Genomic DNA, 18524 nt, shown 5'->3' with positions numbered 1-18524 from the left:
ACGTCGGGGATTGTTGATCCTAAACGTTTAATTTGGACCATGACAATTGATATTGTTGGGTCTTCTCGGTACATTACTTAAACGTGATTTTGTACATGGCAGTCGACTGTAGAGAAGCTACGACATACCCCCTATGAAAGAACCTGTGTAATCACATCTAAATATTTGCGTAGGGTTATTGTCCTACCCGTCGCTGTTGTTCCCCTCGCTGGAGTCACAACTCACAAGAGTTATTTCTCCATTTACACAGAGAGTTGTGAGCTAAAAAAACATCGCTCCACCTCTGCTCCTAATTTAAAACCCCACCATAATACTCTAAAATTAATTCTCATCTACTCCCCATCCTACTCTCTCGTAAAAGTTAACTCTAATCATTCTATAAAAAAAAATCAAGTAGCTGAGGCTCTCTACGGCCTTAAAACTCTTTTTTGTACAGCTTGCTTGTTGTTTTTATTAGCTAAATAAAATTCCTGTAGGGACTTTGGCCCCTCAGTTTCTTAAAAAAAAGTAGGGTCTTAAAAAAAACAGTCAACCAGTTTCCCACTCATTTTGCTCGTTCGGATGGTCCGATGAACAGTGTTTTTGGATGGTTTTGGATGACTAAGGCTCTGTTTAGTTCTCCTCGGAATGCAGAATCCAGAATCCATAATCAAAATCCCCCTCAAAACCCAAAATGCAAAATAGTTTAGTAGGGTGTGTACTTCCACCCAAAATCCAGAATAGGAACTCAACTAATGACAGATTTGCCCTCATTAATACATGCCCGTCCTGGGAGTTGAGGTCAAGAGCCGCCATGCCCGTCCTGGGAGAAGCGAAGTTGCTGGAACCCGGGGCGTTGAAGGCCGGTCGACTGTAGGCAGGATATCCGACGTTGGAGGGGTGTGGCTGGGACAGGAACTCCCTGGTGCCGTCGACGTTGCCGTAGCCGTGGCCGTCACCGTAGCCGTCGTTGTCACCATGGGTAGAAGCTGTCGGCGCCGTATCCGTCCATGCGGGCAGCTGCGAACCGGGAGGAAACGGTAGATCCTGCGAGCTCAGAGGAGGATCTGCGAGCTCGGAGGAGGATCCGGCCGGAGACAGAGGCAGTGGTGGCGGTGGGAGCGAGCGGCGGCGGCGGCTGAAGTGCTTCAGGGAGGAAGAGAACGGGGAGGAAGGGAACGAGCGGATAGGGTGGGGGTACTGAGGGCAACGTAGACTTTCAGGCACAAAACAGGCTTAATTTTGGCCTATGGACTCCCAAATGCAGATTCCGAAATGGACCTCATTTTGCAAAAAAAAAAAAAAATGGATGGTGTTTAGATCCATTTGGCAAAATGGTGGGCCAAAATCCAGATTTTTTTGGATTCTGACGGGAACTAAACAGAGTCTAAATAGTATTCTGTGTGAGAGAATAAGCTAATTAAAGCTGAAACCTCTACCAGCCGAACGCCGTGTCTCCCGCAGCAAGGACCGAGTACGGAGGCCGGCGCGCGCTCGATTCGTCGATTTGCCGCAGCCGGCCAGCCGCAGCGTAGCGGAGCGAGCAGCCGCGCGCTCCAGCTCAGGCCGCCCGGCATTTGCTGCTTGATCCAGAAGCACGGAAGCAACCATCCATGGATCCGACGGTCCGAAGTAGCGGGCACGGATGGCGCGACCGTCAAAGGCCACGTAACAACGTGATAGTATCGCCTTGCTGGCTTGGCAGGCCACCATACATCACTTCGCGCCCAAAAAGGTCCCAGCGCCTCCCGCCTGGCCGCGAGTCCGCGACCATGGCGGCGCCACCCGTCCCCGTCCTCTGCAGCGCCTCCCCCTGTCGCGTCGCCATCCACCTCACCCCTCCTGCCTTCCGAACCATTGCCGCGGCGCGGCCGCAGGCCTTGCCCCTCGGCTTCTGCGTCGAGCGCGGGGGCCCCTCGCCGCGCGCCCGCGCGCCGTTTGCGGCCAAGCGCGGCGGCAGCCGCGGAAGCTGCGGACGGCACGCGCGCGCTGCTCCAGGCGGCACTCTGGGGCGCCGAAGCTGCCTATATACTCTGGCTCTTCCTCCTGCCTTACGCCCCGGTCAGTAAAGTCCGTCCCGTGAGCTCGGCACGCGAATCTCTAATTTCGTTTCAGTGTGCATTTGCGTTCAGGAGTTAGGTCTTGTCATGAACAATCCAAATTATGAGCTCAAACGCTGTCTATCTTGATGCCAACGCGTCCCGAGAGATAATTCTGGCAGAAAACAGCCTGTAACTTCGATCGCCATCGTGCAGGGTGACCCGATTTTGGCGATCTCGCAGGCTACCATCAGCGACCTCATCGGCCTCTCACTCAACTTCTTCTTCGTCCTGCCGCTGCTCAACTCAGGTACGCTGAAATCCAGTAACTTCCTTATCAACCACTCTACCAGCCCAAACCCTATTTTTCCCAAAGTTATTGTGGGCGTGACTCTGTTGGTGAGTTTTCCTGGGCAGTGTAGTTGGCGTTCACCTGCTCGAATCGCCGGTACTTCACCCTGTAAGCAGCCGATTATTCACGTTTATTGCAAGATAGCAATGCAGTTGCACACGCATTGCGTGCACTGACTAAATTATATATATTGCCTGCTTGCCCAGATGGCAGAAGGATTGTTCAACTTTGTGCTCGGTTGGACGCTGCTTTTTGCACCACTTCTTTTCACGGATTATAGGAGGGACCTATTCAAGGGATCGCTCGACGTCTTGTGGGGCTTTCAGATGTTCCTCACAAATAGTATGATCTCATTGATAAAAAAAAAACTTTGTAGCTGATGGATAGAAGATGTCTGGTTGCCTAACAACATTTCATTGTCATCTCTTCAGCTTTCTTGATACCTTACATGGCAATCCGACTGAACGATCCGGATGCAGACCAGTCTCCACCACAAAGATCACAACTGGGTTCAGTTATGGTTAACGGTGCACCGGTTGTGGGCGCAATTGGCGGTCTTGTCTGTGTTCTCTCGATTGTTTGGGCATTCTTTGGCCGCGGAGATGCTGAATTTGGGGGCACTGCAGAACGGTGGCAGTATGTGCAGAGTTATGTGCTCTCGGACCGGCTTGCTTACGCGTTTCTATGGGATATATTTCTGTACTCCATATTCCAGCCATGGTTGATCGGGGACAATCTTCAGAACGTGAAGGCAGATGCTACTGAGTTTGTGAATGCGGTGAGGTTCGTCCCCGTTGTAGGTCTAGTTGCCTACCTTCTTTGCTTAGAAGAAGAGGATTAGCTGTTAACTGTGTTTTTGTAATTTTTGTGATCATTTGGATTGTTGTTCAGTATGCAGTTGAGTGAATTCTGTTTTTAGTGGCAGTAAGTTTTAGCAATAATTTTTGTGTCAGGGGTGCGTGTATGAACAAGAATTCATTCATCATCACATTTGCAACTGAAATCAACAATCTTCTAACCGAACAACCGGGATGGACACACAGTATTTCCTTGGGCTGCTAATCTCTCTAGGAAACAAGCCCATCAGAAAACAACTAATAAGTTTCTCTAAGACGTAATTCTAATTGCCTGACGAATGCCACCCACCGCTGTAGGATGTGGTCCAATTCTTCAGAAAGCTAGGACTGACACCAATGCCACAAAACCAACTGCGACAGAAAAGCCATCAGCTATCATCTTGGACCCCCTGCTGTATCGCGGCATCTGGCTTCTCACCGACGGTGACGGTATCATACGTGGTGTCGTCGGCGTTGGCGTCGCCGGCGTGAGGGTCGCTGGAGCAGTGGAGTTGGCGCTTGGGCGTGGAGTGACCGCTGGCGGCGGCGGCGCTGATGGTCCATGGGGAAGAAGACCTGCAACTGCAAGAGGGATCATCATCAATTACAAACTTTTCAGTGGGTTTGAAATCCCTGGCACGAAGGGAAAAAAGGCAAAATGTGCAAGCAAGCGCGTAATGGAGATCGCGTGCGTACGAGTACGATGAGACAGGCACGGGACGCGAGGCTCAAATGGGAGGACTTTTACCTGCGCAGGCGCCGGTGGGGGCGGGAGGTCGAGGCGGCAGAGGCGAGGCATCGCCATCACGCGCGTCATGTTGACGGCGACGGGGGCCGTGCTGGGGTTGCTGAGAGCCTGGCAGAGGCACTGCGTCTCGTCGTGCACCATGCTGCCCAGGTTGGCGCAGCAGGCGTCCGCCGGCACGGCGGAGGTGTCCTCGACGAAGGATATTGGATAAAATATTAACGGTGGCTAATTATTGTTTTTAAAATTATTTATTGTAATCAATAAATATGTATTTTAATTATTTATGAATAAATATGCCTTATATTTATATATATCTAAAGTATATATAATCATTCTTAAGTAATTATTAATTTGATTCATTTTTATATATATCTGAATAAGTATTTCTTTAATGTTTTTTCTGTTGTTGTTGTTGTAAAAGATGGAGTACATGAACTCTTGGAGGTATGGTTCGTTAAGGTTCAAGGCAGGTTTCCGTGAAGAGGTGGATAAATTTATTGAAGCCGTAGAGAAGCATGCAACGACGTTAACAGAGAATAAGGATACAATTATTTGTCCCGGTAAAAATTACAAGAACCGTATGGCATAGACAGATATGACTATCATCAGATCACATTTGATTATGCGAGAATTTGTTGAGGACTACACAGTGTGAATTCATCATGGTGAAACGATTATTGTTAACGATGAGGATGAAGAGGAATACGACGACGAAACCTTAGAATCCATGTCCCAATATTTAGCAGAGCTTGATGTATGAATGGATCCTGAGTTTGGCGATGAACAAGGTGGTGATACTGGTGGTTGGGATGGTAACGACGAAGGTGGTGCCAATAATGATGGCGGAGCACGTGTCGGGGATAAAGATGATTTGGAGGACATAATTCGAGCCCTTAGACCAGAGATTTTACTAAAGAGCCCGAAAGATCTAGAAATTTTGAAAATGATGACAAAAGCATCGAATGAGACTGTGTATGGTGTTAAAAAGGGTTGTCCGACACATTGAATATTGCTATGTTTTGTGCTTGAGCTACTCATCCTGAAGGCTAAATACGGCTGGTCAGACTGTAGTTTTAATGATCTATTGCGTCTACTGTCATGGGTGCTGCCACAACCAAACTCAGTTCCCGCCAACACATACCAAGCGAAGAAGGTCATAAGTCCATTGACAATGGGGATTAAAAAAATCCATGCATGCCCCAACCACTGTATCCTTTTCCGTGGCAAAATGTTTAAGTCACTAGATAAATGTTTCCGGTGTGGGGCCAGCCGGTACAAGAACAATGATATTTATGGTGGGGACGAAGCCTCCACGGAGAAAAAGAAGAATTTGTGGCCATCACCCGCATGTGCTACTTCTTTTCGGAGATCTCACAAAAGATGATTGGTAAGAAAGAGCTGAGTGATCTACATGAATTTGTGGTGGAGACACAAAACCAACTAGAGATGTGTTTACCTCCTGCTTTTTTGATATAATACCACATCTCATGATTCACATGGTTCATCAGATATTGGCATTGGGCCCTTGCTACTTGCATGAAATGTGGTTCTACGAGCGAGTTCATGTTGGTTCTAAGCCGATACGTGCATAATCGAGCATACCCAGAGGGCTCCATGATAGAGGGTTACAATACTGAAGAAGTCGTCGATTGCAGTCAAGAGTACCTAAAAGTACAGAAAGTGATTGATAAACCCGATTCTCGTCACAAGGGTAGGCTAACTGGGAAGAGCACCAGTGGTAGAAAAATGTTCATCGACCATGATTACAAAGAAGTGAGTCGGACGCATTACAGTGTCTTGCAGAGTACACAACTGATGCAACCGTACATTGATGAACACTTGACTATCATTATGACGGAGAGAAATGATCGTTCAGATGACTGGATCATGAAACAACACAAGCAACAACTAACTACATAGTTGAAGGGCCAAAACATACCGCCTAGAGAAATCATAGACACTATTCCCATTAGTAGGTTGGCGAAGGGGACATCGACACAAGTGACATCTTGTTTGAAGTTGCCATTTATTGAAATTCAAAATTTGAACTGTTTAAAATTTGGTCAAATAAAAAGATGACCAAAATATAAGTTGTACATCTTGATGAGTTCTGGAACTTTGGTATTCATGAGTTTTTCAGCTGAAATCATTAGTGTTTCAAAATCTTATTTGAAGTTGTCATTTTTCGAAATTCAAATTTTGAATCATTTAAAGTTCATCACATGAAAAGATGACCAAAATAAAAGTTATACATCTTGATAAGTTGTACAACTTTTATATTCATGAATTTTTCAGTTGAAATCATATACTCTTTCAAAATGTTGTTTCAAGTTGTAATTGTTTGAATTTCAAATTTTGAATCGTTCAAACAAAGTCACATGACAAGATGACTGAAATAAAAGTTGTACATGTTGATGAGTTATACAACTTTTATGTTGACAACATTTTAATTTTAGGTCATTTAATGTCCTAAAATTATAGTCGAAGTTTTAAAATTCAAATTTTGATTTTTTTTTATTTTTTTGTTTTCTATATTGGTTTGAATATCATCAAATTGTTTTTTTATATATTTGTGCATATATTGAATAATACATAATATTATATACATTTACTTTATGTTTTTGTGATATAAAAAATACAGAATTAATAATTTAATAAAATAGAAAATATTTGTAGGGACGGCTATATCAGGAACCGACCCTACAAATACATTTGTAGGGGCGGCTGGTGTTTTAAGCCGCCCCTACAAATCGTCCTGGGTATATAAGCACAAGCGCTCGGGGGCCAAAATTTCATAAGTGTTGGGTGCTCTCTTCTTCCTTCCGACGCCGTCAGGCTGCCAAATTTTCCCCGGTGCCCCACCGTCGCCGCCTCCCAGACCTCTCCCGACGTCGGCGCCCCCTCTCCGCACCCCCGGGCCACAGCTCGACATCCCTGGGCGCCACGACGCCGCACGCTCCATCTCCACGGCGGCTAGGGTTTTAGAGCCCCCGGACGGCCGACCCGGCTCCTCCTCCCCATCTCCGACCTCGAGCTCTGCCAACCCGCTCCATCCCCCGGGACACCAAGCAAGTTAGGGTTTTGTGGCCGTGCCATCCACATCCACGACCCGGTCCGCCACCGCCTCATTTTCGACCTTGAGGTGTCGTGGGCCTGCTCCCCGCCCTCTCGTGGCCCAGGTGCTCGTGTGCTCCGACGTCTGTGCTCCTTGCCCCGACGAGCGGCCACGGTGCCCATGCTCTCCGGCGTCCGCGCTCCTTCCCTAGCGTCCACGCTCCCTCCCCCGGCTAGCAACCCTGGTGCCCATTAGGGTCCAGCGTCCGCACACCTCCAACGGCCAGTGGCCCGGTTCCCGTGCTCTTCGGCGTTCGCGCACCTCCACTGGCGTCCGCACTCCTCCACAGCTTCCCCTACACCTGACAGGTTTGAGTACCTTATCCTGATGAATCTAATGCCATACTATTAGTCAGTATTGTTTTTCTTCTTCCAAGATGTTTCTGGTTCTTCATATGGAGTATGTATTCACCAGTTCAGTAAGTACTAGTCTGTTCTCTTTTTGACTAACGAGAATGCCAATGAAAAAGAGATGGCTTTAGCATGAGCATGCATCTTTTAAATTTGATTTTTGGTGTGTTGACAAGTAAGCTTTGTTAAACCTGACCATTCTGTAGGCTTTAAGTTTCCAAAGCCTGACCATTTTGGTCAGGTTTTGAGAACTACTACACGATGCAATAGCCGAACTTAGTAGGCTTTAAGTTTCCAAAACCTGACCATTTTGTAGCTTCGTAGTCTCTCCATGGATCAATTATACTGAAAAGCTTAGTCTACTATGACGTCACTAGTCATAGAGATTTTGCAAGTACTTATCTGAACTTGTTATGCTAGGAGATGGCAACTGTGTACTACTACTATCTGCTGCCCGTCGATCTAGTACCATCTTTGTTCTTCCATGTTGCCAATTCATTCATTCATACGATGATTCATCAGTTTAGTACTTGTTATTGTTTTTAGTACTCTTTGACTAACTAGAATACTAGTGGAAAAGCGACAGCTTTAGCATAAGCATGAATCCTTGTTAATCGATTTAAGGTGTGTTGACTAAATGCAATACTCGAACTTGCTATTTCTTTGAATTTCCAAAAATCCAGAATTCTGATAGACACTAATAATAGTTGTTACAAGTTGTCATTTTGAAACTTTGCAGTCTCAACATTGATCACTTGTACTGAAAAGCTTAGTCAACTATGATATTATTAGTCGGAGAGATTTAGGCCCTGTTTAGATTCCAAAAATTTTCACCCCAAAGTGTCACATCGAATCTTGCGGCACATGCATAGAGTACTAAATGTAGACGAAAAACAAAACTAATTGTACAGTTGGGCGAGAAATCGCGAGACGAAACTTTCGAACCTAATCAGTCCATAATTAGACACTAATTGCCAAATACAAACGAAAGTGCTACAGTAGTCAAAACCAAAAAAATTGCCAACTAAACGCGCCCTTAGCAAGCACTTGTCTGAACTTGTTATGCTAGATGATGATGTGTGAGTCATATGTTCAGTGCATGTCGATATACAAGATTTTATACTCTGTAGACTACACACTGTTTGATTCAAGCAGAGATATGCATTTGATGAACTTATTGGCCCTGTTCGCTTCTATTATAATCAGTGTTTTTCTCTCGCAACAAATTAGCCGAAACAGTGTTTCAGCTTGTTTTTTCAGCGAAGCGAATGGAGCCATTGAATATCCTCTCTTAGTAAATAGCACTATACACCCCTATTTTCTTACTTTGTTTCGTGCTCAGTGTTCCTAGACCCTAGTGATGTACTGTCATAGTCAGAGTCAAGATAATCACCACTGGAGGGTGTCCTGGGTGGAATCAGTTATTAAGGATGAGAAACTAGATCACCATGAAATAGAAGTACAGATGTAGATGAGAAATTAGATGGACTGATTCTTGCTTTGATCAAATGAGGAGACTGCCACAGCCTTATATAAGCTAATATATCCAGCTTTACAATCAACTCTTTTTTTTCTGATCTCATCATTAAAAATTTAGAAGCGTTAAGGTTCAATTCTCACAGGCGAAGCTATCTGATGTGACTAGTTCTTTCATCTTCTCCTTACGAAACTTCCTTCTATCTTACAGATCTATTAGGCAACAGAAAAAAAATTCTAATGCATATGAGGTAGCTCATATGATGATCGAATGGCCCCCTACTTATAAGCAGTTGTTGTTTTTTTACCACATTTCCTATCCTCTATGTTTGGGAAGCTGCAACTGCTTTTTTACACCTTTTTCTCTCTATGTCTGTTAAGCAGCTGTTACTTTTTTTATGACATCTCTCCTCTCCTCTCCTTTATTTTGCTGACGATGAAATTGTCTAAGTCCATACATTATATGAAATATGAGTTGATGATCAAGAACTTGTGAGGAACTTGGCATCATTACCAGCCGCCCCTACTGTCTTTTTCTATATGGTCATTGTTTATATGCTCACTGTGTTTATGATGCCTTTATGCTCTAAGTTCTTTATCAAATGATGATTGACATGTTTTCGAGACCTCTACCTCTACTACTACTATTACTACTCGTTTTGTGAGCTAGTTTGAACTTGATTAATGGCTATTTTCTTCACTTCCACTAGGAAATGGAGCCTTGCTATGTTGTTTTCAACGGGAAGAAACTTGGGATTTACATGTCTTAATATGAGGCTAGTGAACATGTGCTTGGGTTCAAAAATGCAATACACAAGAAGTACAACAACTATGACCATACACTTAGAGATTTCAATGCCTATGTTGGAGCAGCAACTACCTCCCCTAATCTGGTCCCAACTGATCGTGGTGAAAGCATCCCTCTCAGAGTGGTAAGAGTGGTTCTTGCAATAATGTGGTGATTATTAGTCTGTTGGTGATGGTGTTTGGACTTTAGATGAGGCTTTCCATGAGCTGCCAATGCAACTGCAATATTTAGGTCTGTGACGACTAAATTAGATGGTCGATGTAGTTGCATAACATAATTGTATGATGATTTAATTATGGTGTCTGAGGCCTATTAGTTTGGATAACACTAATTTATATTGACAGCGATATTTTTGGTTGCAATGCAATATTATCTATTAATAATACCGATGCTGCTTTGTAGACCCTCCTCTTCTAGTACTACTACTTCTACTATTCTCCTCTCATGTCCTCTGCTCCTACTTCTTTTAATCCTCTCCTCTCCTGTTCCTCTACTATAACTGTTTTTCTTGACATAAATTTAGGAGAAGATATGACCAAACTCCCTTCGTCGGATCTGCTAAATAATTATGGCCCCGTTCGCTTCGCTGAAAAAACAAACTGAAATATTGTTCCGGCTGAAAAACAAGCTGAAAAAGACGGATTATAAGATAAGCGAACAGGGCCTATGTGTATGATTTGGGCTTCTAACCAGCATTGGGGAGGGCAAACCATCTACATCCAAGCATAGTAAGTAACATGTTTTAAAGACACCTCTATAGATATTTTATTCTGATATATATAATTCTTAAATATAGATAATTCATCCTATACCATGGTTGAGAGACACTCTCAAATTTCAGAGTTGATTTTCTCAATATTGATACATTCCCTATAGACGATCGACTCAAGCAATGTCGAATTGGCTTTTTAATTCTCGCTAGAGCGGGCAACCAACAAGGTATTGTTTTATACATCGACAGGACGAGCAACGGTCAACCTCATGATATTAGTGCGCAAAAATATGTTGTGCAAGCATGTTTAAGGGCGCTTTAAAATATTAGGTATAATATTCCTACATACTCCTCTATGAGGATTGCTGCTTTGAATGTGGGCCTCCACCACGATATTGGACTGTTTTGTGCAAAGCTTGCTGAGGACAACATGAATGATGCAGTTAGTCTCATAACTTATATCCAGATTAATTGTTATGTCTATATATATGTATGGTTCTGATAACCATATTTTTCTCAACACTTGCAGATTTAGAAGAACAACGTAACATACGCAAGTTGTAGCTTTGAAGCCATTTTAAACCAGACTATGTATCACTTGGGTCGTTATAAATGGGAATATGGTGGCCCTGTTCTCACTTCAGACAAAATCTAGGGAAAATTCTTGTGACTAGGAGTGAAGATTTTCGACCAATGCTGATCGTCGTCAGTAGACCTTGTGAACGATCTTGTGAAGTAAAGGAGAGTGCACTAGTAAATACATTACGCTACATCAGTGACATTTTGACATATGAAATGAATGCTATGCACTTCTCCAAGTACGTGGTACGATGTTAGAAAATTCTAGAAAGTTAAATTATTGTTAGTTATAATAATGAACTGATCTAAATTATTATTATGGTTTGTAATGTGTTTGTAATGCATATATCTTCTTGTCAATTAGTTGTTGATATAATGTCCTTGTGAATTATTTTATATATATATATATATGTTCTGGTCATATTTAAATTTTCAAATTTTAATTTTTTTGTATGAAAATGTACTGTAGGAGCGGTTCTAAAGTGAACTGCCCATACAAATAGAAATTATAGAGACGGCTGGTGTTACAACTGCCTCTACAAATTATTTTTGTAGAGGCGGCTGGTATTACCAACCGCCCCTGCAAATACAATTGTAGGAGCGGCTAGTGATATAAGCTGCCCCTACAAACCCTTGATTTATAGAGACGGTGTGGTAGAGATGGCTGGCAAAACCACCTCTACAAACTATCATCAACCGCTCATATAAATGCTTAGTGTAGTAGTGAGGTGCCCTCGATGAAGGGCAGGCACGGGAGGAGGTGGAAGGAGGTCGGTGCTGCAGGTGGACGTGCCGTCCTGGGGCACCGCGCGGACGCCGGCGACGGAAACCACCAGCAGCAGCAGCGCGACGCAGAACGCAGGATCCGAGGCCATTGCTTCTCACTAGCTGATCCTTTTTGTTCTGGAAACTGGAATAAATTATATTGTTTTCTTGATTTGTTCCTGTGTTGATTGGTTGCAGTGGATTCGGCGATGCACGGTAATGGTGTGCTCCTGAGCTGGGGCTGGGACCTGGCATGCTTGGCGGGCGGGCTGGCGGCTGCTTGGCAGATTCGCGTGACGCCCTGCATGGAGGCTGGAGAGTTTCGCGTGAGCCGCTGCGGCGTTAGGATTCGCTCGGTGGAGTAGCCGGCAAAATGGCCAACGGGCAATGAAGCACAGGGATGGTGTGCTTCAGTGCTTATACGTCGCCGGGTCGTGTTCCATGTGCATGCCATGTGAACTGCTGTCTATCTTACCGGCTTGTTGAAACTGCTGAATGCAGATCACTCAGTCGGTTGGCAAAAACTTTCATCTAATAAACTAGGTTGCGAAATGAGGTAACTGTCTTACCAAGCTTTAGCAAGGAGTAAAAAACAACCAAACTTCTGCAAAGCTAATTTTGGCCCTCTACAATGAACTGTTCTCAGACCCTCAGTTCTCACTCCTCACACCATTGAGATTTGCGCGAGGGATGTTGGGCTCTCTGGCTCTCTCTTTTCGGATCGAACAGTGTTGGGCTCTTCATGTTTGGTTACGAGCGCATAAACGAAGCCCATGTTTGCTTGTTGGGCCTCAGGTGGATCCCACAACGTTGGACTCTTCATGGACCATGGTTGCTTGTTGGGCCGCAGGAGTCGCTTCTCTCGACCTGCCAGTCCAAGATCTGCTAGGCGGTGAACACTGAACTTTTTTTTTTTCAAAATATCAGTGAACACTGAACTGAGCCTTGCCATATTTATGGGTGCGTAGCTGACATACTTTAGGACTAATAATGTGATTTAACATGCTCTTGTCATCATGATCGCCAACGGATCAGCCACTGAAATCAACACGGCACCACTTGGAAACGCAGGCCATGTATAGTTCCACCAAAATCCAAACTTTGGCACCGTGCAAAAAGAAGATTCCTCGTCACATTAAACTTGCGGTACATGCATGGAATACTAAATGTTAACGAAATCAAAAACTAATTACACAGTTTAGTTGTACTTTGCGAGACGAACGTTTTGAGCCTAATTAGTCAACGATTAAATAATTATTACCAAATACAAACGAAATAATACGGCGCCAACCTCGTCGAACTAAACGCGGCATAAAGAAAGCTTTGCTCTGTACAGTACCTAGTCCTCCGTCACAACTGTGGCTTCTTTTCCCGGAGAGGAGAAGAGGACGGTACTACTGCTTCTCATGACCAGGGGATGGTACATTGGTACTGGTGTACAAGTCATGCTTACAGCATGGAGTAGAAGTCAAATACTCAAATGGTATACAGGTAAGGCTGTGTCTAGTTGGGTGAAATTTAGGAATTTGGTTACTATAGTACTTTCGTTTTTATTTAGCAATTAGTATTCAATCATTCAAAACGTTAGTCTCGTGATTTCCAACCAAACTGTACAATTAGTTTTTTTCGTCTACATTTAATGCTTCATGCACGTATCGCAAGATTCGATGTAATAGCTACTGTATCATTTTTTGAGAAAACTTTTTGAAACTAAACAAAGCCTAAGGCCAGTGAAAAACATACACGTCGGCATCAGCAAGTCATCTCAACTTACCATTTGGGGCTTGCCTCCACGCTCAGCTGCGCCAATCAGGCCTGCAGAAGTGCAGATGGTCAGGGGATTATCAAGGCTGACAAAACGCAAGGCTTTCAGTGCCACGCAGTGGCACTACCTGGCTGGCACAGATCTCCTCCCAGCGGGATCTGAGGACGCTGGATCCCTGCCACAGGCCACACCGGCCTCACCGACGCCCTTGGCCGGGACAGTGGAGATGCATGCGGTTGGCAACCTCATCTCGTCATCAACTGAAGAGCAAGCCGCACCACCTGTGACGCCGACTACGACCTATACAGAGGAGGTGACCATATCCGTGGACACTACTACCCTGGCAGTGGGAGAGATGGCACCTGCAGTTACGGCAGCAGCCCATCAAAGCGCCGCGTCGAAGCTCCAGGAATGCGGCAACAGGCGGACGTCCATACACTACACAAGGCTAAACGGCTGGCAGCTAAGAAGAACCTTGAATTCCTAGGTAACTCTTTCACTAGCTTTCCAGATTCCAAAGTCCTTTCAAACCTTGGTAGGGTAGGCATCAACCTAGGTACCTCAGATGTAGTTACAATCAAAAACTTAGAGGTAGACAGGTTAGTTTTATGTGCTAATACAAAGAAAGGTTCTGCTAAATCTAAACTCTCCAATCTTGAGAGTGATGATGAGCGGGATGACCAAATTGATGCAATTCTCAGCCACGCCTGTGGAAATCTAAATGAGAATTTGCTGGAGGAGGAGAATGATCAAATCATAGATCTCTCTCCACTCCGACGGAAGAAAAAATATAATAGTGCCAAGAATACAGTTAATGGCAAACTTCCCAAAAAGCCAAAGACCCCCTCAAAAATTATTATAAAATGAAGGGTGTTTTCTGGAATAGCAGAGGTCTTGGAGACTTGGCTAAGCACAGGTTTTTGGCTGAATTAGTGAAGGAAGAGCAAATTAATTTTATTGCTCTATCCGAAACAGGACGGGACTCATTCCCGGATCATGTTCTCAAAAATCTTTGTGGGGGACATGATTTTCTTTGGCACACCATGGCACCCCACGGTAGGTCTGGGGGCATCCTTCTAGGTGTGGACTTGAATGTTTTTGACATTGGAGCCATTGCTGAGGGAGATTTTTATGTAAAATTCACCCTAAGAGTCAAATCAAATGACTTCAAATTTATGCTATATACGGTATATGGACCAGCACAACTACAGAATAAGAGTGCTTTCTTAGTAGAACTCGCCAACACAGTGCTCCAAAGAAACCCTTCCATATATGTTAGGAGGAGATTTCAACATAATGAGAGGCCCAGAAGATAAAAGTTCTGGGGACTTTGACCCTAAATGGCCAAATCTTTTTAATGCTATTATTGAATCTCTAGATCTTAAGGAGATTACAATGGCAGGCCGTCAATACACATGGGTGGGGCCAGGGGATAATTCCAACCTTTGAGAAGTTAGATAGAGTTCTCGTTAGCACGGAATGGGAAATCATGTTCCCATTGACAACAGTAGAACCTAGGGATAGGAATATCTCTGACCATACTCCCCTATTTCTTAACACAGGTGCTTCAACCCACCAGACCCACAATCGTCCTTTCAAATTTGAGAGGGGATGGTTGATACGAGATGGAATTTTATGATATGGTTGCAAATATCTGGCAATCTCCATGCTCTGGGTCAACCCCCCTTGAACGTTGGCAGTTCAAGATCCGCTAGACTCCGACAATATCTAAGGGGCTGGGCGAAACACACTGCAAGGGTCATATCGAAAAGAAAAAAAGACTCTGCTAGCTCTTTTAGAGAATCTTGATAAGAAAGCTGAGATCTCTCCCTTATCTGATCAAGAGATTAATCTGAAGCATTATCTAAAAGAACGTTTAGTTAACCTTCTGAGAGAGGAGGAACTAAAATGGTATGAGAGAGCCAAAGTTAAAACCCTCTTGGAAGGGGATGCTAACACTCGGTTCTTTCATCTAGTTGCCAACTGGGAAATATCGCAAGCAACATATCTATAAACTTGAAAATGATCAAGGTGTTGTGATCGGTGATGATTCATCTCAAAAGTCATATTACTGACTTATTATAAAGAACTCTTTGGCCAGCCGAAGAATTTCGATATCTCCCTTAGGGAAGACCAAAACCTAGGATATTCCACAGGTATCACCGGAGGAAAACCACATCCTCATCAGCCCGTTCACTGAATCTGAAGTGAGGGAGGCGGTCTTCCAGATGGAGCGTAATAAAGCTCTAGGGCCGGATGGTTTTCCTGCGGAATTCTATCAGGTGTTTTGGGGAGTGATCAAGGATGATCTTCTACCCTTATTTGCTGAGCTGCATAGGGAGGCTCTTGATCTCCTACAGTCTTAATTTTGGTATTATTACCTTAATCCCAAAAGTGAATAATGCCATAAAAATTCAGTAATACAGGCCTAATTTGTGTTCTTACGTGAGTTTTAAAATATTCACTAAAGTGGGCACAAATAGGCTTAATATGGTAGCTAAAACTGTGGTGAGACCAACGCAGACTGCCTTTATGACAGGTAGGAACATAATGGAAGGGGTCGTTATCTTACACGAAACCATCCATGAACTTCACACCAAAAAGAGAGACGGTGTCATTTTCAAGATTGACTTTGAAAAGGCATACGGACAAAGTGAAAGTGGCCTTTCCTACAACAAACGCTACGAATGAAAGGTTTCTCCCCCAAATGGTGTCGATGGGTTGAAACTATGGTCACCGGAGGAAGTGTGGGAATCAAGGTCAATGATGATGTAGGACCCTATTTCCAGACCAAACGTGGACTCAGACAAGGGAGATCCAATGTCACCAATCTTATTCAACATCATTGCAGATATGCTAGCTCTACTTATTAACAGAGCAAAAGCCGATGGTCAGATAAGAGGTGTCGTCCCCCACCTTATAGACGATGGTCTAGTCCATATTACAATATGCAAATGACACCATTATCTTTATTGATCACGACCCAGAACAAGCACATAATCTGAAACTGTTGCTTTGCGCTTTTGAACAGCTATCTGGGCTGAAGATCAACTTCCACAAGAGCGAAGTCTTCTGCTATAGGTGCAGCTAAAGAGATGGAATCCTTTTATACTAGTCTCTTTGGATGCAATGCAGGGGAATATCCCTTCAGATATCTAGGGATCCCAATGCACCATAGATAACTCCTGAATTCTGAATGGAGAAAGGTGGAAGATCGTTTCGAACAGAAACTCTCTTGTTGGAAAGCGAAATACCTGTCATATGGGGGTAGACTAGTTCTGCTTAATTCAGTCTTAAGCAGCCTACCTATGTTTATGATGTCCTTCTTTGAGATCCCTAAGGGGGTCATTAAAAACCTGGATCATTATAGATCAAGGTTCTTTTGGCAAGGCTACTCAGATAAACATAGATATCGTCTTGCCAGATGGGACATCCTTTGCCGTCCTAAGGACCAAGGAGGATTAGGTATCCTAAATTTACAATTGCAAAATAAATGCCTTCTAGCCAAATGGCTGGTTAATCTGCTAAACTCAGAAGGCATATGGCAATCTCTTTTACGGAATAAATACTTAAGCTCCAAGAGCCTAACTCAGGTGGCAGCCAAACCCAATGACTCTCATTTCTGGAGAGGACTCATGCATATCAAAGATGAGGTGCTGGCTAATGGTTCATTCGATAGTTAAAGATGGAACCAACACTAGGATTTTGGGACGACACATGGGTAGGAGATAAGCCTCTGAAATTTAAATATCCATCCTTATATAATATAGTGCGGGATCCTCACGCAACAGTCTCAAAAGTGATGACTACTAGCCCACTAAACATCTCTTTTAGAAGGGCTCTGGTGGATAATAAACTTGCAGAATGGCTTAGTTTAGTAGCACGGATCTCAAATGTCGAATTGGTAGGAAGGTTCAGATTACTTCAGATGGAGTTTAACCAAATCTGGGTTATTCTCTGTCCGCTCTATGTATCTCTATCTTATAGATACACAAACACCTTTTCATCATAGGAAGATCTAGAAGATAAAAATTCCTCTAAAAATTAAAATCTTTCTTTGGTTCTTGCAAAGGTGTGTCGTCTTAACCAAAGACAATCTCGCTAGGAAAAATTGGAAAGGGGAGTCAGAAGTGCATCTGCTGTAATGGGAAATGAAACTATCCAACACTTGTTCCTAGACTGTCCCCTTACCAAAATGATATGGAGGATTATCTTTTTTACTACTAGTCTGATCCCAACCAAGATCAATCAGCCACATGTTTGGTAATTGGCTAACTAATCAAAATAAAAGGATTAGAAATTTGATTTGGGTGGGGGTGGCTGCCATGTTTTGGGCTATTTGGAGATGCCGTAATGATGTTGTTTTTAATCAAATGAGATCTAACTCTATGATGCAGGTAATTTTCAGAGGAGCGTACTGGTTACGCTCTTGGGCCCAAGCTGCAGCGTGATAAGATAGCCAAGGACGCGCTCTCTACGATGAGCAAGAAATTGGAAATAATTGCTTTAGAGATATCCAGTAAAGGATGGAAACATTTATACTATTTGAATTCGTGTCCGGGTCGATCTATAAGATTAGCTCTCTCTTTTTCCTCCAAAACTTTGTAATAATGAGCTGTGTACATCTATAGATGTAGAGGCCGAATATTGTTTTATCCATTATCTAAAAAATCAATGGCGAGGGGGCGGGTTTGGTAACCCACCAAATCATGCGACTACTTGTTGATGCGGCTGCCACCATTGATGGAGAAAGGAGAAACTGTCCTATCGTATCTGATTTGGGGAGGTCGACGACATAGACGTATACCCATCGGCGCAAGCCCAGCAACCTTTGTACACGCATCATCTCTGCTTACAGTCCTTGATGAGCTTTCTGTGGTTCTCAGTCTCGGTTAAAGCTGAAAAAGAGCCCTAAAACCTGCTTAACAAATGTGATTTAGTATGCTCATGAAGCCTGTGGTCCCTTCCTCTTTTTTCCCCTTTTGCTGCCAATTTTCTTT

At 43.8% G+C, this 18524-nt stretch overlaps 1 protein-coding gene and 1 pseudogene across 1 annotated transcript; one reads left to right on the top strand and one right to left on the bottom strand.

Annotated features, from left to right (window-relative positions):
- The first annotated feature begins 1685 nt into the window (after nt 1-1685).
- LOC136493205 (uncharacterized) lies at nt 1686-3322 on the top strand. The gene is given in 6 exon segments (XM_066489267.1): nt 1686-1936; nt 1938-2040; nt 2235-2328; nt 2441-2478; nt 2577-2712; nt 2802-3322. Coding segments are annotated over 6 exon segments (966 nt in total). The 5' UTR covers nt 1686-1751; the 3' UTR covers nt 3212-3322.
- Nucleotides 3323-3415: 93 nt separating this feature from the next.
- On the bottom strand, nt 3416-11869 carry LOC136493206 (non-specific lipid transfer protein GPI-anchored 15-like; annotated as a pseudogene).
- Between the last annotated feature and the right edge of the window lie 6655 nt (nt 11870-18524).

Source organism: Miscanthus floridulus, chromosome 11, assembly GCF_019320115.1.
Source record: "Miscanthus floridulus cultivar M001 chromosome 11, ASM1932011v1, whole genome shotgun sequence".
Classification (NCBI taxonomy): domain Eukaryota; kingdom Viridiplantae; phylum Streptophyta; class Magnoliopsida; order Poales; family Poaceae; genus Miscanthus; species Miscanthus floridulus.
The sequence above is the reverse complement of the archived record's forward strand: the minus strand, read 5'-3'. Positions and strand labels throughout refer to the sequence as shown.